Source organism: Oryctolagus cuniculus, chromosome 9 (assembly GCF_964237555.1).
Source record: "Oryctolagus cuniculus chromosome 9, mOryCun1.1, whole genome shotgun sequence".
NCBI lineage: Eukaryota > Metazoa > Chordata > Mammalia > Lagomorpha > Leporidae > Oryctolagus > Oryctolagus cuniculus.
Window position 1 is genome coordinate 64,573,953 of NC_091440.1, and position 25,179 is coordinate 64,599,131.

Below are 25,179 nucleotides of genomic sequence, written 5' to 3' on the forward strand. Positions count from 1 at the left end.
GGTTTGCATAATTGCTGATGAAAACTCCGCTCCAATTCTTTCTTTGTTCCTCTGTATATAATGTGTTTTTTCCCCTCTTCAGAATTTTGTCTTTGATTTTCATGCGTTTGAATATGATGTGTCTAGAGGGTGTGTGTGTGTGTGTGTGTGTGTATTCTGCATGGAATTCTCCAAGCTTTTTGAAAGCTGCAGTTACATTGTTTTTAGGAAATTTTCAATTATCTACTCAAATGTTTTTTCTACTATGTTTTCTTTCTTATTCTTTTGGGATTCCAATTATACATATATCAGATCTTTCAATATAATCTCACAGTTCCTCGATGCTGTGTTCAGCTTTTTTTCCCCTATTATCTTTGTTCCATTTTGGCTGATTTTTATTGACCTAGCTTCAAGTTCACTGATTATGTCCTTAGCTGTATTGAGTGTACTGATGGGTCCATTGTAGGTGTTCTTTGCTTTATTTCTAGCATTTCCATTTTACTCTTAGTGGTTTTTATTTTTCTGCTGAGAGTCTATATCTGTTGATGCATCTTATCTGTAAATGCTAGAGCTTTTAACATATAAATCATAATTATTTCAGATTTCTTGTCTGAGAGTTCCAGTATTCAGGTCATCTGTGTCTGGCTATGTTAATTACTTTTATCTCTTTGACAGTTTTTTTCCTTGTTTTATTAATAATTTTTTTATTGAATACTGGACATTAGGTGTAAGACAGTAGAGAAAGAGATTGTAGTATTAATGCCTGGAAATGGCACATTTCTTCTGTTGCCTTGTCAGTGTTGAGAGGCTGAGGCATTCAGGAATTGAGCTGCTTGAGACTTTGTTGCTCTAGTTCATTTGTAACCACTGGTTTAAAATTTCTCTAGAATATCCTTTTGCCTAGGGAGGGCATTAGGTTGCTGTAGGATTTTCTTAATGTTTTTCTTGCACCCTCATCTTTTGGCGTGTTCTGTGCCTGTATTTCAGAAGATGTTCCTCTTTCCTAGTGGGTTGCTGCATGCTTTAAAGCCTGGTAGTAGAAGGGGATTTCTGTCATCCAGGCCCCGGTCTAGGCAGACCCTGGTCCCTGGGTGCGCTCACTGATTCTGTCCCACCTCTACCTTTAGGAACTCACCTCTACCTGCAGGAACTCTCTAACACTGTGGGCCCTGGATGGTTTCTTGCTTGTCCCCAGGGGGTTGCTGTTGTTTTCTCCTTTCACTAACTGTACTAGGAGTTCTTCTGTGCCTTTTCCCCCAGTGGCTTAAGACTTGTTTCCCGGTAGAGAAGGGTCCAGGTGGGACTTGGGACCCTACTTTGCCACATAGCAGCAGCCACTCCCCTGTCCCATGCCTGCACCACCTTGTTCCCATACTTACTCATGAATGAGCAGAGAAGAGATCATGTGTGTGGGGATGAACTTTCCTTGTGTTTAGCCTTTAGCAATTTGTGAAAACTATTAGCTGAATTACCCACTTGTATGGCTTCCTTTCGTCTGTGACCTGCCACAGGTGAGCCAGTGCTTTCAACCCATCTCTCTCTCTGGAGGTGCCCATATTTCCCCAGCTTTTAAACTTCTTGATGACTGTGCAGCCTCTCCCTGCTGGATTCAGGAATGGTTGTGCTGTCGTAGATCATTTGACTTCTTTATTATTAGGTTACAAGCAGTATCATGTCCAGCTTTCTCCATCCTAGTCTGACCTCCTTGTGTTTTCTGGTATGTTTTTCCCATCTGGGCCTGATCTGTGATGATCCCATCCCCCGTTAGATTTCTCCTAAGCACTGCTGATAGCATTATGTCATGAAATTTGCCATGATGTGTTCCTGTAAAACTGTTTCTCTAATACAAGATGATTTTGTAAAGGTGGCTTAATGACTGTTTTGTTCTCAAGGAGTTTAGATTCAGATTTATAAATTGACTTGCTCTGTTGTTGCTAATAAATAGGAGTAATGGAAATTATAATAGCAATAGCTCAAGCAGCGCTTACAGTGTCAGGTCTTGCGCTAAGTGCTTTTTATGTGCAACGTTGTCTCTCAGGTGGGTCCCTCTCGGCCCTCCCCAGGGGGACAGCTCATGTTGGTAACTGGGGTGGCTCCCCAGAGCAGGTGCGGTGTGTGGCTTTTCTCAGCTTCCTCCGTCCTCCAGCACTAGTGGCAGCGCCCGGTTGCTGGTGCCATGTTAGACTCAAGGTAGAGGCTCACTGGCTTTGAGAGACCCACTTCTTTTGGGCCATGGTCACTCTTTACTCTGGGATTTCGTGCCCATTCAGGAAGAGCTTGCCTGGACAAGTGAATTCCCTTCCTAAGACACGCTTACCCACATCCAGGCCCTTGGCTCTGAGCCAGACTCATCTGGGGAGAAGATGGATCAAGGACGGCCTTCCTGAACACTCTGCCTGCGTTTCCTAGCTTTCCTAGGAGCCAGTTTCACAGCACCTGTGCTTTCTTTGTCACTCTTCAAAATACTTTTTTAGAAAATTTTATTTATTTATTTGAGAGGTAGAGTTACAGACAGAGAGAGGGAGAGACAGAGAGAAAGGTCTTCCTTCCTTTGGTTCACTTCCCAGATGGCTGCAATGGCCGGAACTGCACTGATCTGAAGCCAGGAACCAGGCGCTTCCTCCTGGTCTCCCATGTGGGTGCAGGGGACCAAGGACCTGGGCCATCCTCCACTGCTTTTCCAGGCCACAGCAGAGAGCTAGATTGGAAGTGGAGCAGCTGGGACTTGAACCAGTGCCCATATGGGATGCCGGTGCCGCAGGCGGAGGATTAACCTACTGCTATGGCGCTGGCTCCTCAAAATACTCTTTAATGTACAGCTACTGCGTCTGTGTCAAGTAAGAGAAGAAAGTGAGGATGTATAAGCTTTAATGACTTGTTCAATGTCACACAGCTTATACATGAGAAGGAGCAGGATTCAAATCCAGTCTGTACTGGATTATAGCATGCCACGAGTATGGCCCCATTTGAACCCATACACAAAACCCTATATTTAAAAGCCGTGTTTCTTCTTCTTCTTCTCCTTCCTTTTAAAAAAAGATTTATTTATTTATTTGAAAGTAGGAGTTATACAGAGAGAGGAGAGGTAGAGACAGAGAGAGAGGTCTTCCATCCGCTGTTCACTCCCCAGTTGGCCTCAACGGCTGGAGCTGCGCCAATCCGAAGCCAGGAGCTTCCTCTGTGTCTCCCATGCTGACACAGGGCCCCAAGGACTTGGGCCATCTTCAGCTGTTTTCCCAGGCCACAGCAGAGAGCTGGATCAGAAGTGGAGCAGCTGGGACTTGAACCAGCGCTCACATGGGATGCCAGCACTGCAGTCCCAAGCCCCAAGCCACAGCGCCAGCCCCAAGGCTGTATTTCTGAAATAATGGTGCATTTTGCATCTAACCTGTTTTAGCTTTGGAGAGAAAATAGTGTTTTCAGATGAAAAACATCTATATTTAAAAAATAGAGAAGCAGTTTCCCAAGGTCTTGGGTCGTGCCTTGTGTTGTTGGACCTTAAATCTCTTGAAGTAAGGGCTGAAAACTGAAATTGTAACTGCACAGTTAGGCCTTTTTTCCTTCCTCATGATCCATCTTCCCTTTCTTTTTGACCTAAATAGCTTGCCTCTGTGCCTCCAGGTAAATTAACACCTAGACAGTCTTTAGTAGTGGAAAACTGGAACACGCTGTAGGTCTAATGGTGTCACAGTGAACCTTGTCTGTGGGGCTTTTCCAAAATGCATGGGGGACTCAGATTCTTTGTGTTCATTTGTAATTTCAAAAATTTGTCAGCAAGGAGGCGTGGGTGAGATGAGGCAGTGGGTGGAAATGGCAGGAGAAGGTGATGTTGGTGGTTAATTCTTGGATGTAACTAGTTAATCTTGGGATTAGTCAGGCTTTTGTGTTTGATACTGAGGAGGGCGAGCTACCTTCAAGGGCACAAAGCAGAGGTTTTGTCGGGTGGTAGCTCACGAAAGGTGAGAAAATGCGTGTGCATTAGCACAGATTCACCACTATTAGAAAGCTAGCTTAAAAATCCTACCTTACTCATGGTGACACATTATTGTCACATTTATTTTTGAGACTAGCATTTAACTTACAGAGAGCCCAGTTAAAAGTGTTAGTATTATAAAGTATTTACAAACCACGCATTATTGAATGGAACGTACTCCCTTTTTCTTTGAAAGCAGCTGAGATTGAAAATCCAATCTGAAGTTAAGTTCATAGAACTTTCACATCACTTAAATGTTTTCGTGGCTGTCTTTTTCAAGCTCCCAATTGAAGACTTGTGCAGTTTAACCTCCCAGTCGCTGCCTGTTCAACTGACTTCAATAGTGCCTGAATCTACAGAAGACATTCTCTTGAAGGGTTTCACTTCCTTAGGAATGGAAGAAGAAAGAATTGAAACCGCACAGCAGGTGAATGGCAGTATCTTTTCTAAGGATGTTTGATTATCTGAGCTGTGTAAAGAGAGGGCTAATAAAAGAGGTCATAATTAAAAGTTCTTAACATTTGATACCATCATTAACTCCAAATCTTTCTAGGACTTTTTGATCTTGTAGTAACTGTGGCTATTTCTTAAGTGTTTTAAAATAACCTGTTGCCCAATTATATTTGCAATTTAGACCAACGTATGATTTTCAAGTCTGAATGCTGGTAGATTATATTTATTAAGGTCTTAATATTTTATGCACTTTTGACTTCCTCCAATGTATGTCTGTGTTAATCTGTCCCCTCAACATGTCCCCTATTTGTTTTTAGGTAATTTTTTTTTTTTTTTAGAAATTTAAATAATATCTTTAGAAAAACCTTTAGTGTTACAGGCATAGTTCAGAAAGTTCATGGAAAATGAAATTAAAAGTTGTTTATTTTGGTGCAAAAATTTTTAAAATACATGTGTGTGAGGGGCCTGTAGTAAGTTCATGAAAAGTGTATATATTTTTTTAAAGATTTATTTATTTATTTGAAAGTTAGAGTTACACAGAGAGGAGAGGCAGAGAGAGAGAGAGAGAGGTTTTCCATCCGCTGGTTCACTCTCCAATTGGCTACAATGGCCGGAGCTGCGCCGATCCAAAGCCAAGAGCCAGGAGCTTCCTCTGGGTCTTCCCATGCAGATGCAGGGGCCCAGAGACTTGGGCCATCTTCTACTATTTTCCCAGGCCATAGCAGAGAGCTGGATTGGAAGTGGAGCAGCCAGGCACGAAAAATGTGTATTATTAAAAATTGCATGGGTGCCAGCACTGTGGTGCAGCAGGTAAAGCTGACGCCTGCAATGCCATCATCCCATATGGGTGCAGGTTCAAGTTCCGGCTGCTCCACTTCCAATCCATCTTTCTGTTATGGCCTGAGAAAGCAGTGGAAGACGGCCCAGGTGCTTGGGCCCCTGCCACCTGTGTGGGAAACCCAGAGGAAACTCCTGGCTTCGGATCGGCCCAGCTCTGGCCATTGTGGCCATCTGGGGAGTGAACCAGCAGATGGAAGACCTCTCTCTCTGCCTCTGCCTCTGCCTCTCTGTAACTCTGATTTTCTTTCTTTCTTTTTTTTTTTTATTATTTTTTGACAGGCAGAGTGGATAGTGAGAGAGAGAGACAGAGAGAAAGGTCTTCCTTTGCTGTTGGTTCACCCTCCAATGGCCGCCGCGGCCGGCGCACCGCGCTGATCCGAAAGCAGGAGCCAGGTGCTTTTCCTGGTCTCCCATGGGGTGCAGGGCCCAAGCACTTGGGCCATCCTCCACTGCACTCTCGGGCCACCGCAGAGAGCTGGCCTGGAAAAGGGGCAACCAGGACAGAATCTGGCGGTGCCCCGACCGGGACTAGAACCTGGTGTGCCGGCGCCGCTAGGTGGAGGATTAGCCTATTGAGCCCCTGCGCCAGCCAACTCTGATTTTCAAGTAAAAAAAAAAAAAAAAAAAAAAAACTACATGAATTTCAGGTTTTTTGCACCAGCATAAACTTATCTTTTAATTCCATTTTCCATGAACTTTTTGAAGTACTCTCAGATTTTTCAGTAATTAGCATGTGCAGTGTTCTCTTGGTTTTTGGTTGTTCATAATTACAAATCTAAATGTGTAGCCATTTCTTCAGCCACTTCCCTTGTCTCTTCTTTGTTCTCTGTTAAGAGTCAGAGCTGGGGCATTTACCAAGTAACACATAAAGCAAACACACTGAATTTTGTGGATAGTGAGTTGACAGAGGCAGTCTTGCAAAGTGATGAAGAGCCCAGCTCTTGAGTTAGGGAGACCTGCCTCTGGAAGTCCACTCCATCACAAGTATCTTTGTGAACTTCAGCAAATCACTTACCTTCTTGAACCTGTAGTTTCTTTATCTGTTAAACTAAGATAATTATGGACCCATGTCCCAGGTAAAACAATTCATGTAAATTCGCTGTGTGGCCAGCACACAATAAACTCAATAAATGCTAGTCAAGTACAGGCAAGACTGTAGGTATGTACCCTTGACATCGAATCCCATTTGAGAATTGTAGAAGGTAATCTTGCACCATGTCTGTGAACTTGTTTAGACTAGAAAAAAAAAAAAAACCTTCTGCATTTAATTCACATCCACACATCTCTCTTTAAAATGAAACAACTGAATACATTGAGTTATGATTTGCATATGATAGAATGTACTCATTTTAAGGGTCAATGCCAAGAGTTTTGACAAGTGTATATACTGGTCTCACTACCTCTGTGCTTGAGACATAAAGCATTTGTCACCCCAAACAGTTCCTTCAACGTCAGTCCTCCATCACCTCTTTTTAATAATATTTTCTATGACATTGGTGCAAATTCAGGTTTAGTTGATGCCAAAGTTAATGTTCTTACAGCTCTGTGTAATGTTATTTCTGAGTTTGTATTCTCACAGTTACTGTTATATAACATTAATATTGATAATTACCCAAATCCCTATGTTATCTACTCAAATTTGGCAAGCTCGCAAGTAAGCATTAACTTCTTAGGAAGAAATATGTATTTTTTACTTATGTACCTTTATTGCTTCTCTTTACTTGACTTGGAAAATGCAAATGGTTTTAATATCCTTTGATTTTTTCTAGCATGTTGCTTTGTGTGTGTAATTCAATTGTGTTCTCCTGGCTTAAAACTATTAAGTCTGATCTCTAAACCATAACACTTAGTGTCTGCCCTTTTGACTTGCTGTTTAGCATTTTATCTTTCTTAGTTTGTTGACAATATAATGCTCTTTATTTTTCCAGTTTTTCTCATGGTTTGCAAAGCTGCAAACTCAAATGGATCAAGATGAAGGGACTAAATACAGGTATGTGTGGCTCTTGCATTTGTTGGATATCCTAATTTTTACATCTCAGTCGTCACAAGCATTTAGCAATTCATGTCTTTAAAAAAATTAAGGTAAAAAAAACACCCCACAAAAACCCTTCAGCAGTCACTTTTTTTTTTTTTTTTTAAAGAATAGCCAGAAAGAGGATTGAGGATTTAGGTAATTAAAACTGGTATTAAAATTTGCTTTGGGGTAGTGGTTAAGATGCTACTGGGTACGCCTACATCCTGTATTGAAGTGCCTGGTTTTGAGTCCTGGTTGCACGTCTGATCCAGCTTACTGCTAATGTACATCCTGGGAAGGCATCAGGTGATGGCTCAAGTACTTGGATCCCTGCCACCTGTGTGGGAGACAGGGCGTTCCTGGCTCCTGGCTTTGGATTACCGCTGCCTTGGCTATTGAGAGCGTTCAGAGGGTCTCTGTCTTTTGCTCTTTCCCTCTCTCACTTTCTCCACCTTTCAAATAAATTGATTAGATGCATTTTTTTAAACAGGGTTATATTGTAATCAGTAGTATGGAGGGACGGATACTTCTTTTTCAGTAATGCCAGTAGGAATTTTATAGGAGTTCTAAGAGGTGTTTGTGGCTTTCTCTAGAAGGAGACACATCCCGAAGAGACTTCAAGGATGAGCACCTAGATTGAGTGTTATTATGTAGTTTTGTTGGTGTATAGTGGTGGCATGGGGAAAATGGCAGGGTACAGTTTCTAGCTGATTTGGGGGTTATGGGTTGAGCCTTTATATTGTTAACATCTATTGGTGCTTTCTTTGGCATTTGATCCCATTTAATGTTCATAGCAATGAGTTAGGAAAAATTTTTCTCAAAGGTAGAAGTGGTCTGAAGGGACTGACCTTATCTTGTACAATGGGATGTGTGCAGTGTCTCAGTCTTTGAAAGTTGAGCCAGCAAGTTACTGACTTACATTTGAAAAGACAGATTATGGCTTCAAAGCTAGCTTCCTTTTGTTGCTTATGGTATGATTGCCTTCTTAATTGGAATAGTTTATGACATAGCTTTTGCTCCATTTTATGAATATAATCAACTTGTAAGTAGGTTGAACTTCCTCCTGAAATTCAAACATTTTGGGAAAATTGAGACTTTGTTATTTATTGACTGTGCTTACTGGGGGAAAATATTATTGCCAATCCCCTTTTGATTCTGTTTTCTAGACAGATGAGGGATTACTTGTCTGGGTTTCAGGAGCAGTGTGATGCCATATTGAATGATGTAAACAATGCTCTTCAGCATCTGGAGTCTTTGCAGAAACAGTATCTTTTTGTGTCCAATAAGACAGGAACCCTACACGAAGCCTGTGAACAGCTCCTAAAAGAACAGGTAATTTGCAGTAGGAGAGAGGGTCACTGATTATCCTTGATATGTTACATAAAGTTTTATTTAAGCATTTATTTGTATTTAGATAGATGAATACAATTTATTTTTAGTGTTCTTAATTTCTCCAAGTACGGATTGGGCAGTGCTGTGTTTGAGAGCCTGTGCTAAGCATGCAGATTGTGAGATTTACAGCCTTCTTTCATTCTAAATAAACTTCCATGAACAGGGCCAAGGCAGGGAGGGGTTCCTATGTGCTGAGCTGTTAGGGCTCAGTACAGTTTCAGCGTGTAGTGGTTACGTTAGTTTGTTCAGTCTGCTCTTGATTATTGACACTTGTCAAACAAGCATAGCGATTTTGTATCGTTAGTGGGATTTATGAAAATAGCAGTTGATAGGGTTGTAGTTAAACTTGTAACTTAGATGTAGAGGATTTAAGTTACTATATTTATCTCAGAATTTTCTCTAAATATAGTTTTGTGTTTTTAAATGGGATCATTTATTTTCTAAAAAGATCATATGGAATTTACTATAATACTTTTTGCCTACTTTATGATTGCAGAAATATTTGAGCATTATTCTGAAATTATATATCTGATATAAGTTTATATGTCTAAACCTATTCAGTATAATTTTGAGAATGGAATCTTGATTTTCATATTTTATAATAACATTTTTCTCTTAAACTCAAGTCGGAACTTGTTGATTTGGCTGAAAACATTCAACAAAAGCTTTCCTATTTTAATGAATTGGAAACTATTAATACAGTAAGTGTATTTTACTTTTGTAAAAAAAAGTTAATTATTTTTGCTTTGTGTTTCCCCTTAGTATAAACTTATGCTTGGTTTGAGTGATATTTTATCTTAGTAGTTTGCTTGCTGGTAGATAATCGTATTTGTAGCTAATTGAGATACCATTATCAATTCAGTTTTTTTGAATGTGATTTAAGTAATAGTTCTTAAATTGAATAACTGTTTAAATCTCTGTATTGGTTACCTCTAATTATCTTATTTGTAAGCTGTGAAGAAGATTGTAAGAAATCACTTTTAAATCTTGCTGTAGTTGTGTTACTATGACAGTAGTTAAAACATTTTTTAAACTAATTTTAGTGTTTAGTTTGAAGAAAAGTGGTCTTTGTAACATATACATGTATGCCAAATAGCAGCCCCACAAAGACTGCTGTGTAAATTACATTTTTATATGTTTCTGTTGTATAAATCAGTCCTAATAGTTACATTTAAATCATGTTATTAAAATCATTAAACTAATCGTAATTACTGTGATTTACTAAAGGCACAGAAGTAAAACCAGTTGCTAGTTAACAGTGGAATGCAATAGGAAGTAGTTCATTGCCAAGTTGTTTGTATGTTGACATAAGAAATAATTGGTAATAATTTACTTTCATAGTATGACTGCTAAACATAATATGACTGCCAGTTAATCCTTTAAGAAAATCTCCAGTGTTTGAAAGTGGAAAAATTATATATGTTATAAAGTACTAGAAAGTGGGAAATCTAAGTATTTGATGCCTTATTTCAATATAACATTGTACAGCGGAATACTATAAAATTGCTAATTAATGAAGAGCCCCATTAAATCATATTTGGAACAAGCTGGATTAAAATCAAATTAAAATTTTTGCTATTTGTCCCTTTATTTTTGCACATGGCCTACGTTTGAGGATATCTTGATGACTTTTAATATGTATTGTAAAGAAATTAGTCAACTGGGTTACATCTTAAAGGAAAATATGCTAATTCTAGGCCATGATTTTCAACTTTTATCTATATTTCTTTTTTCTGTGAATTAATATTTTTTTTTCTCCTTTAAAGAAATTGAATTCTCCAACATTGTCTGTGAATAGTGAAGGATTTATACCTATGCTGGCCAAGTTAGATGATTGTATAGCATATATCTCCTCTCATGTAAGTTACGATTTTTTTTTATGTTTTTAAGAAATCTTAATTCCTATTATATCACTTCTTGTGCTATAAAGTAATTATTTTGCCTGAAGGGAAAAATATGTGTTGGTAACTTATTGAAGAAAAATTAGTCAATCTTAGTCATTGCCAGTAATATAAGTGTACTTCTGGCTTCTTAGGCTACCCTTGCAGTGGAAAGGTTTCTGATTGACTGATCTTTGTCCCCCTCAAAGAATGAGTCAGTTTTAAAATGTTGATGCCTGACATGTTAGGTATTTCTTTGGTAATAGAAAGGAGAGGACAGGCCATTTAATTCAGTCACTTTTTCTCTCTATCCCCTGAGGACTTATTGCTATGTTTGTTTCCCCTAAGTCCTAGCTTTACATACTGGCCATGAAGCCCACAGGGTATTGAAAGTATCTTTTGGTAACAAGTGCAAATATTGATTGAGTCCTTACCTTGTGCTGGACCCAGGGGATTTGGTTGCAACTAAACAGGCACAGCATTATCTTGTGGAGCTTATGATGTGCATAAATCTTTTTTTGTACTTTATATATTGCTTTATGTAAAGAGTGCTGGATTTTCCTGAAAAGCTTGCATTTTGGCCAATGTTTGTTTCCTCTTTCTAAATCTTTCTCTTTCCTTTCAAGCCTAATTTTAAAGATTATCCTGTATATTTGCTGAAGTTTAAACAATGTCTTGCTAAAGCTTTGCACCTCATGAAAACGTATACTGTGAACACACTGCAGACCCTCACCAATCAGCTACTGAAAAGGGTGAGTTCACTGTGCTCACGAACAGGTGGTTCCCTGTTTTTGATTCATTCGTCCTCCATAATCTTTTCCTGAGATTAGTGCTTTGTAATTCCAGAAAAATTGTACCTCTTGTTAGTAAGTACTGCAGTTTTATTTATGATAGGAAAAATGGCCATATTATAAATGTATTATAATAATACTTAGCAGACAAGAATACAGTAGTATATGATAGATAGTAAAAGAAATTATAAACTGTCATTTAAAATATTTCTGTCTTTTGCATGAAGGAAATACACTAAAGTAGTAAAAAATAGTTTTGTCTGAGTGATGGGATATGATGGCTAAAATTTTTAATGATTTCTTGTATTTAGGCAGCATATTTTTACCAAACACCTCCTAACATTTGGTATTGTATTGGGAACTATGGGTTAGCAAAAAGAAGCTGGTAAGGTCCCCGCTCTTGTGGAGTTTAGTGACTAATTAGTTAATTACAGTTTGGAATAGGTACTATGTGGTAAATTAGCAATGTTAGCTTAGAAAATGAGACTAGAGCTAACTAGGATGGTCATTGAGTGTATTTCTTTCCTAAGAAAATCAAACCATAAAATTGGCTGATTGTTTTAAAGCATAGCTTGTAAGGAATATGGATTATCTTCTTGGACTTCGAATTTAAAGCCATTGGTTTTTGAGTTCCATCTTCGTAGTCACATTGTTTTAGTTAATTTAACAGCCAGACTATGTATTTTCTAGTTTGTAAAATTTCAGCAAGTTTAGGAAACTATTATCAGTTAGTCCCTACTGTGTGCCAGTGCTGCAGAAAACCTCTGTGAGTATGTGTTAGGGTAATTTATTGGAGGTAGTGAATATCAGAGAGGTTGAGTATTTTAGTCCTTGTCCTATGTTCAGAGAGTGACAGAGTAAGGAATCTGAATTTGCATCTGTTTACTGTCAAAATTAGGGTAGCATGGGTAAATTTTACCTGTAGAAGGAAGAAAGATGACAGTTCTTTCGTTTCTCATTTGTAACAACAATGTTTAATTGGAGATTTTTTCTGTGTTCTTTTGATTGGTCTGGAGACCAAGCAGAAGTCATATGAAATGGTATCACATTTTCTGAACAATTAATTGTTTGCTAATTATCTCCTTTTCCTGTTCTCCATCATGTTTCTATAGGATCCTTCCTCTGTACCTAATGCAGACAATGCCTTCACACTATTTTATGTGAAATTTCGAGCTGCTGCCCCTAAAGTCAGAGTAAGTCTGTTGACATAAATAGGAGATTGCTGTGACATTTATTTAACCAGCACTTTTGAAGTCCTGTTGTGTGTTAAGCCCTTTGCTTGTACCAAGGAAATGAACAAAGATGAAAGGCAGGCATTGTTCTTCTGCATCACAGCAGGGTCTCTTAGACATGTGTCCTAGGTGCTGGCAGCCCACGGAGCTGGAAGCACTCAACTCTTTGTGATGCCCAGAGAAGGTTTCTATTTGAAAGTGATGGTTGGGTTTAAAAAGCTTGGTTTTGTAAGTGGACTTGGAGTTGATAAGGATAGTTTATATCCTTATAAGCAAAGTTGTAGATATATAGAAGATACGCATTTTAGGAGAACCCTGTATAATTTGTTATTACTGAAACACATGACATTAGAGGGGTGTGATGAAAAAGAAGACAAGAAAGGGTTGTTGCATGTCATGCTAATTCAGAAAAAATGGAGAACTTATGAAGTCTATTACACAGGAGGGTAATTTGGTTAGACTTGTCATTTCATAAGTTTAAGAACATGTATTATAGGGGCCATTGTTGTGGTGTAGTGGGTTAAGCCAATGCTTTTGACACCAGTATCCCATATTGGAGCACTGGTTTGAGTCCTGACTGCTCCACTCCTGATCCAGTTCCTTGCTGATTCACCTGGGAAAGCAGTGGACAATGACTTGGGCTCCTGCCACACACATGAGAAACCAGGATGGAATTCCATGCTCCTGATTTTGGCCTGTCCTGTACCTGGCTGTTGTAGCCATTTAGAAAACCAGCAAATGGAAGATCAATCCTTCTCTCTCTGTCTCATTCATTCTCTCTCTCTCTCTCTCTCTCTCTCTCTCTCTCTCTCTCCACTGTGTCTCTCTCTCTCTCTGTAACTCTGCCTATCAGATAAATGAATAGAAGTGTACCAAAAAAGATACATTACCAAAATATATATAAGTGCACCAAAGAGTTAAATATGAAAATTGTAAGTAGACCAATCAATCATAAAAAAAGCCAGAAAACTAGAAAAAATTATTGGAACGAATACAGAGAAAAAGATCAAGGATATGAAAATTAATTTTCTGGATTTTAAGCAGCAAAGGCAGAAAATGGAAACAATATTTGTTGTAGATTTTTAAAAAAAGATTTATTTATTTATTTGAAAGAGTTACATAGAGAAGATGCAGAGAGAAAGGGAGAGAGAAGGAGATCTTCCATTCGCTGGTTCACTCCCCAGTTGGCCGCAACGGCCGGAGCTGTGCTGATCCAAAACCTGAAGCCCGGAGCTTCTTCTGGGTCTCCCATTTGGGTGTAGGGGCCCAAAGACTTCGGCCATCCTCTGCTGCTTTCCCAGGACATAGCAGAGAGTTGGATCGGAAGTGGAGCAGCTGAAACTCAAACTGGCGGCAATATGGGATGCCGGCATAAAGGCGGTGGCTTTACCCACTGTGCCACAGCGCCGGCTCCTGTAGATAAGTTTCAAGAGATTAATATTTTAATGTCTTATGAGTGCTTTTAAAGCAGTATAAGATGGATGAATATTTAATATAAAATGACCAGATTGCTCATAGAAAATAATGAAAGCACGTCTAAATTAAGGTTAAATGGCATGTTTTGCCTGTCTGAAATTGGCAGATTAATACATAACAGTGCTTTTGACTATCTGGCTAGATAGGCAGTACTGTTGATAGGATGTAAATGAATTCCTTTCTGAAAAACATTTCAGGTGCTAGGTCAAAAACCTCTATGAATGCATTTCTCTTTTGACTTGGTGTGTTGAGTTCCTCACCTGAGAGATTGGCACTGTTACTATACCAATGTTATATGGTAGAAAGTAGAAACTCAGAAGTGAATCACCTTGCATGGGCTCCAACAACTACTAAATACATAGGCACTTGAACCCTGTGGTATCACTCCAGGCTTTTAACCAATGGGCTGTTATTCTTTTGGAAATAACCTACATGTCTAACAGTGAAGAATGGTTGACTTATGGTATATTCAACTTGGTGGGATATTATAGCTATTGTACATATTTTTTTTTTTTGTGATATTGAGCAGATTTAATGTAGTTCATAGATACAATTCTAAGAAAAAGTATGCTTTTTGTCTCTCCCTCTCCATCTCTCTTTCTAATGCTGAATATATAGTATAATCCCAATTTTACTGAAAAAGAAAAATATATGGTAATTGTGGATATAGAAAGACTAAAAGAAAATATACTGCAATGGTAATTGTGATTTTTTTGATTTTTAACTATTTTATATTTATAGTTTTTCTAAGTGAGCATGTAATACTATTGAATCAGAAAGTAATAAAGAGTATAATTAAAGCAGATGGATTTTGATGTGTATTTCTTGTTTATTCTGTAGACTCTTATTGAACAAATAGAGCAACGATCTGAAAACATACCTGAGTGAGTACTAGAAGTTCTTTTGATTTCCCTACGATGACCTTCCTTTTGAGTACTGCTTTTCCAAATCTAGTTGCATCACTATTTTCTGAACAATTCCCTTTTGACTTGTTCATGTAGCATGCAACTTATTTTGGGGAGCAAATCACAAATCTGACTTAGCAAATTTATATGGCAATGTTATTTCCTTCTCATTTGTGCAGAGATGAGATCCCAATTCTTGGAAGAGAAATCCTTTTTTTAGCATATAAAGATTAAGGCACCACGATGCACTGTGGTTTGTTATTGTTTGATTTCTCTATTTCTTTTATGTGGGCAGATAAGAGCTGGCTCTCAGAGCCTTAGAGGTTCGGTCACCTATTCTGGGATTTAAAGTCAGATTTCATTTTCATATTTTTTGAAATCAAAACTTGGGAAATCAAAAGTTCATACTCTGTTCTCGTTTGCATTCTGTCAGATACCAACAGCTGCTAAGTGATATCCACCAGTGTTACCTTGATCAGCGGGAGCTGCTTTTGGGCCCTAGTATTGCTTGTACTGTCACAGAGCTAACCAGCCAAAACAACAGAGATCATTGTGCCTTGGTAAGTGTCTGCTTGTTTGGTTTAATGTTGAACTTTCTTTTGAGCTATTTTGTACCCTAAACTATTCCTATGTATATTTTACCTTTCATATCAAGAAACTAAAAATAACTTTTTTCAGTTTTGACAGAAGTTATTGATTAGTCTTATTCAATTTTGCAAAATATTCTTACTTTTAGTTGTTTTCTAAGATATGAAGATTCACAAATAAGTATTGTTCCTTGGAAGATGAAGTTTCAAAGGTTGAGGATTTATATTGACAATTTAATTTTGGCTTAGCCTGCTGCAGAAGTGTGCTTTTTGGTTTCAGTGTGATTTTAGTTCATACTTAGAAAATTACATAAGGATTCTTTTTTTTAAATATTCCCTTTCTACTGAAAAAATAATTTGTGTTTATTTTAAAAAGTTTAGAAATTTGTAGGAAGAAAATAAAAATCCCTGTAGTCCCATTTTGTAGTAACCCTTTGGAAACCAACCACTGTTTTTAATAAGTTGTTTTATATACATATACGTGGATACTTCAGAAAGTTCGAGGAAAACTAGAATAAAAAGTAAGTTTATTTTGGTGCAAGTTTTTGAAATCCATGCATAATTCTTTCATAATGTGCATTTTTTGCATGAACTTTCTAAAGTATCCTCATTTGCATAGATTTCATTTTTTTACCCCAATATAAGCTTATCTTTTAATCCCATTGGCCATGAACTTTTTGAAGATTCTTTGTATATGCCTAATCTCTTTGCAAATAAAGTGTAGACAGACTATTTTGTAAGTGCTGGAACTACTGTATTGCTTTAACTGCAAGTGATATGTGTTTCTTTCCTGCAGGTTCGCAGTGGCTGTGCCTTTATGGTCCATGTATGCCAGGATGAACATCAGCTTTACAATGAATTTTTTACAAAGCCAACATCAAAATTAGAGTAGGTATTACATAGACTCTGTTATTGATATATTTAATTTGTTGGTGACCATATGGCATAATATAGGCGTTAACTCTAGTTAACTGCAGTGTTTGTGTGTTTGTTTGTTTGTTTTTTTGCTTATGTGTGTTTAGGTGGGACAGTAGTTAATTTCTTAAACATGTAGTTTGAGGCCAACATGTTTTCAATATTTTTTGGAGACATTGTATGATAATAAGAATTCTGTGCAGGTGTCTAATAACTCCTGGGATCTAGATCCCCTTATCTCCACCAAGTATAATGATTTCTTCTAGATAAAAAATTCTGTGATTCGAATTAAGAAAAGATACTTAAAAAATACAGATGCTATTTAATAACCTTGGTTTTTCTCAAAATGTCTTTCAGATCCCCTGTTAATTTAATTTTTTTTCATGTTGGCTGTTTTGATTTTTGCAAAGATTCTAAGATTATGACTCATAAATAAGGAAGAGAAAAGTGTTTAATTATTTTGATTGAGGTGATCACTTTTGATGAAATATTTTAAATAGAAGAGTACTATTGACAATATAAAAAGTATTGACAACCTGATTTTTTTCTCTAAGTGTTCAAAGTTTCTCAAAATACTTGGTATATGTCCAGAGTACTTTGAGTTTTAACTAAATCTGTAAGTATTCAAGAATTTGAACCTGTGTTGCCTGGAAGCAGAGGATACAAGAGTACTTTGATAAAGTGCATGGAAAAATGAAATTAAGATGAATTGTTTTTTGGTGCAAAAAGATTTTAAGCCATGCATAGATTTTTTTCTTTTAAAAAACATTTTCATCAACTTTTAAAGACCCCCTTTCATGTGTACATAGATCTCACTTTTTTTGTGTGTGTCAAAATTAGCTTACTGTTTACTCCCATTTTTCATGAACTTCTTGAAATATCCTCACACCATTTGATTCACAGTGAAATAGAATAGAAAATATAATTAAATCTACTAAATAATTTGTATTGTTTTTGACAGGACATACACCGAATTGTTATGGAAATAAATAAAAGTTCTGATAGGTTTGGGTGCAACTATTTGAACTGATGGCCATGGTTGCTTATTGATTCTGAGATTTTAAACCAAAAATTTACAGAATTCTTTTCAGCCTTTTCTCATTCTCTAATGTTCTTGGATACTACTTTTTAATAGATACTGTTTTTATCAACTGGAAGAAATCAGTGATTCTTTTGAGCTACTAGAAAATCCTGAAAGGGTTACTACTAATAACCATGTTTTGTTCTCTCATTTTAGTGAACTTTTGGAGAAACTGTGTGTGTCATTGTATGATGTCTTCAGGCCATTGATCATTCATGTTATTCACCTAGAGACTCTGTCAGAACTTTGTGGGATTCTGAAAAATGAGGTCCTTGAAGATCATGTACAGAACAATGGTAAATAAGAAGAAGTGGTCATTTAAAAGTCTTTTCAATTACAACTATAGCTCAGTGAATTTGAAAAGAATTTAGGTTCTCCTCTCCCACCCCTGCCCCTAAATATATAAACTTAATAGTTGAAACATCTGTTCTTGCCTTGCCTTGTTTTGAATAAAGATGTACCTTATTCAGCAACTAAAGGTACAAATAAGGAAGGAATTTTAAAATCTGGGCAAAATTATGGGGCCTGCACTGTGCCGTAGTAGGTGCTAGCATCCCTTATGGGCGCTGGTTCTTGTTCTGGCCTGCTCTTCTTCCAATCTAGCTCTCTACTTATAGCCTGGATAAGCAGCAGAGGATGGCCCAAGTGCTTGGGCTCCTACATCCCGGTGTGGGAGACCTGGAAGAGGCTCCTGGCACTTGGCTTTGAATCTGCCCAACTGTGGCTGTTGTGGCCATTTGGAGAGTGAACCAGTGGATGGAAGACATTTGTCTCTGTCTGTAACTCTACCTCTCAAATAAATAAATAAAATCTTTTTAAAAATTTAGCAAAATTAATACTAAAATAATTATAGTCACTTTTCTTTTTGCCATCTGGAATCTGGAGACCAGTAACCATCAATTTTGGAATAGGCATTTCCAGTACACTGTTCCAAAATATGTGAAGTAGTCTACTATATCTCATACTTTTTAAAAAAATTATTTATTTATTTGAAGGGCCGAGTTATAGAGAGGCAGAGGCAGAGAGAGAAAGAGAGATCTTCCATTTGCTGGTTCACTCCCCAGATGGCTGCAATGGCCAGAGCTGCGCTGATCCAAAGGCAGGAGCCAGGAGCTTCTTCTGGGTCTCCCACGTGGGTGCAGGGGTCCAAGGATTTGGACCATCTTCTACTGCTTTCCCAGGCCATAGCAGAGAGCTGGATCAGAAGTGGAGCCACCAGGATTTGAACTGGTGCCGGCACTACAGGCAGCGGCTCTATCCACTACGCCACAGCAATGGCCCCTATATTGCATATTTTTGATTAAAGTACAGTAATTATTTAGCATGCATATATAGTAACAATTTGTGTTTTTGAAATTAGAAAGAAAAGCTTTTCTCTGGAATAGCTATACATTATCCATTTGATACATTCTTCAATATTTTATTTGATTGTTATCAAGAACATGGTTTCCCTAATGATACTTAGGTGCCTTTAAGAAATACCCTTCAAGGAATCATTTTACTGGCAGTGTTTATTATCCTCACTTGGCTTTCATTAGGAGATGCTATGAGTTTATGATGTTCTAAAGTTATTCTTCTACATTTGCTTCATTCTGAGATGTATACTTTTTTTTCACATTAAGGCTTCTGCATTTAAGATGATTTCCAAATTAATGTGACTATTATATGTGATCATCTAGCGTCTTTAGCCTTCTAGCCCTTGGAAAGCTGTTCCTGAGTTACTCATGTGTCTTACATTGATGGCATCTTTGTGATAAAGAAAGACTAAATGAACTCATGTCTGATTTTATCTCTCACTTATTTTTCTTTCTGAAAATGTTAAATCACTTAATAGCTGTAGGAATCAATTTATTTGTAGAATGGGGATTCTAATAACCAAATTAATAAACTGCCTTAGCTGTCTCATAGGATTTGTCTAAAGCTATATGAAATGCCTCTTAAAGAGCACGAAGCATTTTTAAGACTCAGAGGGATGATCCCACTTTATTCAAGTTAGTAGTAGACATAATTTCACAGAATCTCAGAGAAGAGGTGTAAGAACAAATATATGGGGCCCGGTGCTGTGGTGTAGTAGGTAAAGCTGCCATCTTTGGTGCTGGCATCCCATATTGCCGCCAGTTCAAGTCCCGGCTGCTCCACTGCCGTTCCAGCTTTCTGCTGTGGCCTGGGAAGGCAGTGGAAGATGGCCCAAGTCCTTGGGCCTCTGCACCCGTGTGGAGGACCCGGAAGAAGCTCTTGGATCCTGGCTTTGGATTGGCGCAGCTCTGGCCATTTTGGCTAACTGGGAAGTGAACCAGCGAATGGAAGACCTCTCTCTCTGCCTCTCCTCTCTCTGTATAACTCTGACTTTCAAATAAATGAATACATCTTTAAAAAAAAAATAGCAAATATATTTCCCAATTTTAGAACTGAAGAAATTGAAAGAAATTTATTAAACTAAGATCAAATCATACTGAAACAGAATACAGCCATGGTTTCTTCTTCTTCTTCTTCTTCTTCTTTTTTTTTTTTTTTTTTTAAGATATACTTACTCATTTGAAAGGCAGAGTTGGAGAGAGGGAGAGCCAGAGAGATCTTCCATCTGCTGGCTCACTCCCCAAATGGGCCACAATGGCTGGACCTGGGCCAGGCTGAAGCCTGTAACTCCAACTGGGTCTCTCATGTGGGTACAGGGACCAAAGGACTTGGGCCATCTTCCGCTGCTTTCCCAGGCTCGTTAACAAGGAACTGGATTGGAAGTAGAGCAGCCAGGGCTTGAACCAGTGCCCATATGGGATGCCGGCATCACAGGCGGCAGCTTAATTCACTGCATGACAGTGCTGGCCCTCATAGCCATAGTTTCTGAAGCAAATATGTGTCACACTGTTTCTGAGCGACTTAGTGACATCTTTACTTGTTGTAAAGAAATGACTTCTAAATCTAAAGGCAGGGATGATCCTTCTTTCTTGCAGCTGAACAGCTGGGAGCATTTGCAGCCGGAGTAAAGCAGATGTTGGAAGATGTACAGGAGCGGCTCGTCTACCGAACCCATATCTACATTCAGACAGACATCACTGGCTACAAACCAGCCCCTGGAGACCTGGCCTATCCTGAGAAGTTAGTCATGATGGAGGTAAGCTCTCCTGACTCGGTCTCCTGCCTTTCCCTCACACGCTTGTTAAACGAGGAATTTTCTTTTTAAGTTCTCCCTTAAGATGTAAAATTGACATAAACTGGCTGTAAGATCATAGGAAATAAAATTTTAAGAAATTGAGCAGAATAATTAGTTAGGTTGTCTTTCCTTCAGTGTGTGTTTTAGAAACATTCTATTCAGTTCTCTCCCCTTTGTCAGGAAGTGTGCATTCTCTATTAAATCTGTGCTCCCTGTGAATCCTCTTTTCCTTTCTAAGTGGCACATAGAGGGTTGATGACAGGAGCCACTGTGGCTGAGGGTGATGACGTAGCTCTGTGTCATGCTGTCCTGAAACCCTGGAGGCCGTCTCCTCACTGGGATTCCAGGTGGAGGTCCAGTTTACAGTTTGAAGACTTGGGTTATCTGAAGACACCAGGATAATGTTATAGGATGTGCCACGTTATGGACTTGTCTGATTGTTTCATTTTGCTTAGATTTACTTTAAATTTTTTTCCCCCAAGAATATACCACATAGCCAATGTGATTGATTTCATTACATCAAAGGCACATAATATCAGGTTGTTCCACTAATGGTTAGGGTGGTGGTTGCTGGTACTGTTCATCGTAAAAGCATGTCTTTCCCTTTATAATTAATATGTAATTGTGGGATGATACTTGGAGATCATATGAATGATTTTAGAATCTGCTGATGGTTTTAGTCTGAATCAGTAATTATGTTGGGGTAGCAAAATGGTGATTTTTTGCATCTGCCATTTCTTCAATCTTCATTTGTTGGCACTGTGATATAAAGATTTAATTTCTCTTCCTCCATCCTTTTTTTTTTTGTTTTGTTTTTTTTTTTTTTTGGACTGGCAGAGTTAGACAGTGAGAGAGACAGAGAGAAAGGTCTTCCTTTTTCCGTTGGTTTACCCCCAAAGTGGCTGCCATGGCTGGCGCGCTACGGACGGCGCGCTGTGCCGATTTTAAGCCAGGAGCCAGATGCTTCCTCCTGGTCTCCCATGCGGGTGCAGGGCCCAAGGACCTGGGCCATCCTCCACTGCACTCCCGGACCACACCAGAGAGCTGGACTGGGAGAGGAGCAACCAGGACAGAATCCAGCGCCCCAACTGGGACTAGAACCCGGGTGCCGGTGCTGCAGGCAGCGGATTAGCCTATTGAGCCGCGGCACTGGCCCCTCCCTCCTTTTCTTCACTCCACTCCTGCCATGTAGCACTGTAGACAAAGTAGATTTTTTTTCAAGTTAACGTGTTATGATTTATTATAATAATTATTCTTTTTGATGCTCAAAGTTGTCCCAAATTTGGCCAGTGGTGGTCCCTTAGGCTGGCTGTATTATTCTTTTTGTTGTTGTAGTCTTTGAGTACTGCTTTGTGTTTTTTAAACAGCTTTATTGAGATATAGTTTACATATCATATAGTTCACTCATTTCAGGTTTTAATTCATGGGTTTTTAATATAGTCATAGTCATACATACAACGGTCACTACCATCAATTTTAGAATGTAAGAAAAAGCTATAACCCTTCTACTCTAGCCTTGGGTAAATCCTAATCTACTTTTGTCTCCATAGATTTTCTGTGCTGGACATTTCATATGAATGGAATCATAGATAATGAGGCCTTTGTGACTGGCCTCTTTGATTTAGGATCATGTTTGCAAGGTCCATCCATGTTGTAGCATGTATTCGAGCTTCATTCCTTTTTATGATTGGATAACCTTCATTGTATGGATATATCACATTCTGTTTTTCCGTTCTTCCATTAATGGATATTTCAGTTGCTTCCACTTGTTGGCTCTTGCAAATATTGCTGCTGTAAGCATTTATGTAGACATTTTTGTGGATATTTAGTTTCATTTTTTTATGTATATAATATACTTAAAGGTAGAATTGCTGGGTCATATGGTAATTTTATGTAAATTGTTTGAGGACTGTTTTCATTACTAGTTTAGTGGTTAGCATGTAGTATATATTGGGTGAAATTCTTTAGTTAAGGAAGAATGGTTAAATAGTTGCAGTTCTTAAGTTAATTTTAAAACAGCTTACTGTATCTGTTCTCACATAAAAGAAAAGCCTATTTATTTGTATTTTTCGGTTACTTAAACAAAAGCATTTGTGATGTTCAGAGTATATCCAATCTTAAAAAAAAATTATGTATTTATTTATTTGAAAGGCAGAGAGAAGACAGACAGACATAAACTTAGGCATCTCGCAGCTGCTGGTTCACTGCCCAGGTGGCCACAACAGCCAGGACTGGGCCAGGCTGAAGCCAGGAGATGGGAACTCAGTCTGGTCTTCCCTGTGGCTGGCCGAGACCTGACCACTTGAGTCATCACCTGCTGCCTCCTGGAGCACACGTTAGCAGGAAGCTGGAGTTGGGGTGGGAACTGGGACTCAGATCCAAGTGCTCTGATATGGGATGCAGGCATCCCAAGTGACAGGTAACCATTATGCCAAACACCCAGAATTTATCAAATCTTAAACCTGAACATGTTGTTTCTAAACTTTTAAGTTGAAAACTCTGCTTTGTGGGTGGGCATTTGGAACAGCAGTTAAGATGTCACTTGGAATACCTACATGTTGGAATACATGGGTTCAAATCCTAGCTCTGTGTCTGCTTCCAAATCTAGCTTCCTGCTAATATGCAACCTGAGGGGCAGCAGGTGGTGGCTCAAGTACTTGGGTCTCTGCTACCCACATGGGAGACCCAAATTGGCTCTGAGCTCCTGGCTTCTGGTCTTGCTTGTTGTAAGTATTTGAGGAATGAAGTGGGGGGTGAACTATCTCTGTCTGCCTCTTCCTCTGTCTCTCTGCCTCTTTCAAATGATAAAATAAATTTTAAAAAATTTCAAGAGTGATAGAATAAATTAAAAAAAATTAAGAATATGCTTTCTTTTATTTTTAAAGTTTTATTTATTTGAAAGTCAGAGTAACACAGAAAGAGAAGGAGAGGCAAAGAGAGAGAGAGAGAGGTCTTCCATCTGCTGGTTCACTCCCCAATTGGCCACAATGCCTGGAGCTGCGCCAGTCTGAAGTCAGGAGCCAGGAGCTTCTTCCAGGTCTCCCACTTGGGTGCAGGGGCCCAAGGACTTGGGCCGTCTTCTACTGCTTTCCCAAGCCATATCAGAGAGCGGGATCAGAAGTGGAGCTGCCAGGACTTGAACCAGTGCCCATATAGAGTGCCAGCACTGAGGGCAGTGGCTTTACCTGTTAAGCTACAGCGCCAGTCCCAAGAATATGCTTTTTATGTGAACTTTGTGTACTTGACCTTTTACCAGATACCTTGTATTGCTTCTAAAGTGAGGTTTGTTTATATGTTTGAGACTAGAGAGACCCTTTACTAATGTCACTTTTTCATTTCCTTATTGTTTTTGGCATAGTTCTCTTCATCTATTTAATTTACTAATTAATAAATTAAGTAATGTTTTTACTTTGTACAAAGAAAGTATTCATACTGCCACACTGCTAAAATTATTCTTTAATTTACCTTTTTTTTAATACAGCAAATTGCACAAAGTTTAAAAGATGAACAGAAGAAAGTACCCTCTGAAGCTTCATTTTCAGATGTTCAGTTAGAAGAAGCAGAAGCTAACAGTCTCACAAAATCTGGTATGTTGTGAGGTCTCAACTCTCACTGTTTATTCATCCAGTTAATAAACCCTTATTGAAGACTTCTCATTCCCCAGGCATGAAAAACAGCTTGTGCCTTTGATGAGTTCACACTGTGTGGGAAAGACTGACAAGCCACAGATGTAATCCAGTGGTGAATAAGATGCTGGCATAAGATGCCTGAGCAATAAGATGCATAGGGTGCTGTTTTACCGTGGAAGTAGGACATGGAAATTCTCCATGGAGTGAGCTTTGAGTGCAGGAAGGTGGAGTCAGAGTGAGGCATGGTGTCTGAAAGCCGGTGTATGTATTTATAAAAAGTGTGATAGAGCCAGGTGAAGTCGTGTAAGATCAAATAGTGTGTTAGAGGGCATCCAGGAATGGAAGACCAGGACTGCTTGGGAAGGCCAAGTGGTTTGTTGAGTTTGGGCACAGGTTGTATGTAGGGAAGGAGCTGGTAACACAGAACCAGCTTAGGAAAGGTGTGATGAGGTAGTTTCATGGCCTTTGAACTTCTAGAGAGTAGTAGAGTACAATCAGGGTGATTGCACCATCAGGTTTGCTTTTTGTAAACTTCTCGAGTGACTAGGACTATGATATGTATTATGAGAGGAGCAAAGTTGTCCAAGAAATCATTCACGAGGGCCATAGACAATAATCTCGATGGGAAGTGAGATCTCCTCTCTCCCAGGGAGTTGGGGCACCACATGGGCTTTAAAGAACCCAGCTGTCCTGGCATTCTGAGTCACTTTTATATAAAGCTGGTGCCCTAAATCAGACTACCGAGCAGCCTGGGTATACCCCATCTGACAAAGCTGTTCTCTTCTGCTTGTTCCACAGGAGGTGAGACACCTGTCTCTGCAGTAGAACCATGCGCTATTGTAGTGTGTTTTTTGGTCCTAGTGTAGCTTGGTTGTAGCAAA

The 25,179-nt window shown here is 38.8% G+C and overlaps 1 protein-coding gene across 1 annotated transcript in view; it reads left to right on the plus strand.

Annotated features, from left to right (window-relative positions):
• Positions 1 to 25,179, plus strand: part of COG3 (component of oligomeric golgi complex 3) — a 69,145-nt gene that overhangs the window by 11,703 nt on the left and 32,263 nt on the right. The window contains exons 2-14 of the mRNA XM_002712958.5: positions 4,233 to 4,379; positions 7,174 to 7,235; positions 8,426 to 8,591; positions 9,278 to 9,352; positions 10,418 to 10,510; positions 11,158 to 11,283; positions 12,435 to 12,515; positions 14,871 to 14,914; positions 15,369 to 15,495; positions 16,319 to 16,410; positions 17,675 to 17,814; positions 20,470 to 20,630; positions 24,151 to 24,256. Coding sequence (XP_002713004.1) covers positions 4,233 to 4,379; positions 7,174 to 7,235; positions 8,426 to 8,591; positions 9,278 to 9,352; positions 10,418 to 10,510; positions 11,158 to 11,283; positions 12,435 to 12,515; positions 14,871 to 14,914; positions 15,369 to 15,495; positions 16,319 to 16,410; positions 17,675 to 17,814; positions 20,470 to 20,630; positions 24,151 to 24,256 — 1,420 coding nt within the window. The remainder of the gene's footprint in view (positions 1 to 4,232; positions 4,380 to 7,173; positions 7,236 to 8,425; positions 8,592 to 9,277; positions 9,353 to 10,417; positions 10,511 to 11,157; positions 11,284 to 12,434; positions 12,516 to 14,870; positions 14,915 to 15,368; positions 15,496 to 16,318; positions 16,411 to 17,674; positions 17,815 to 20,469; positions 20,631 to 24,150; positions 24,257 to 25,179) is intronic.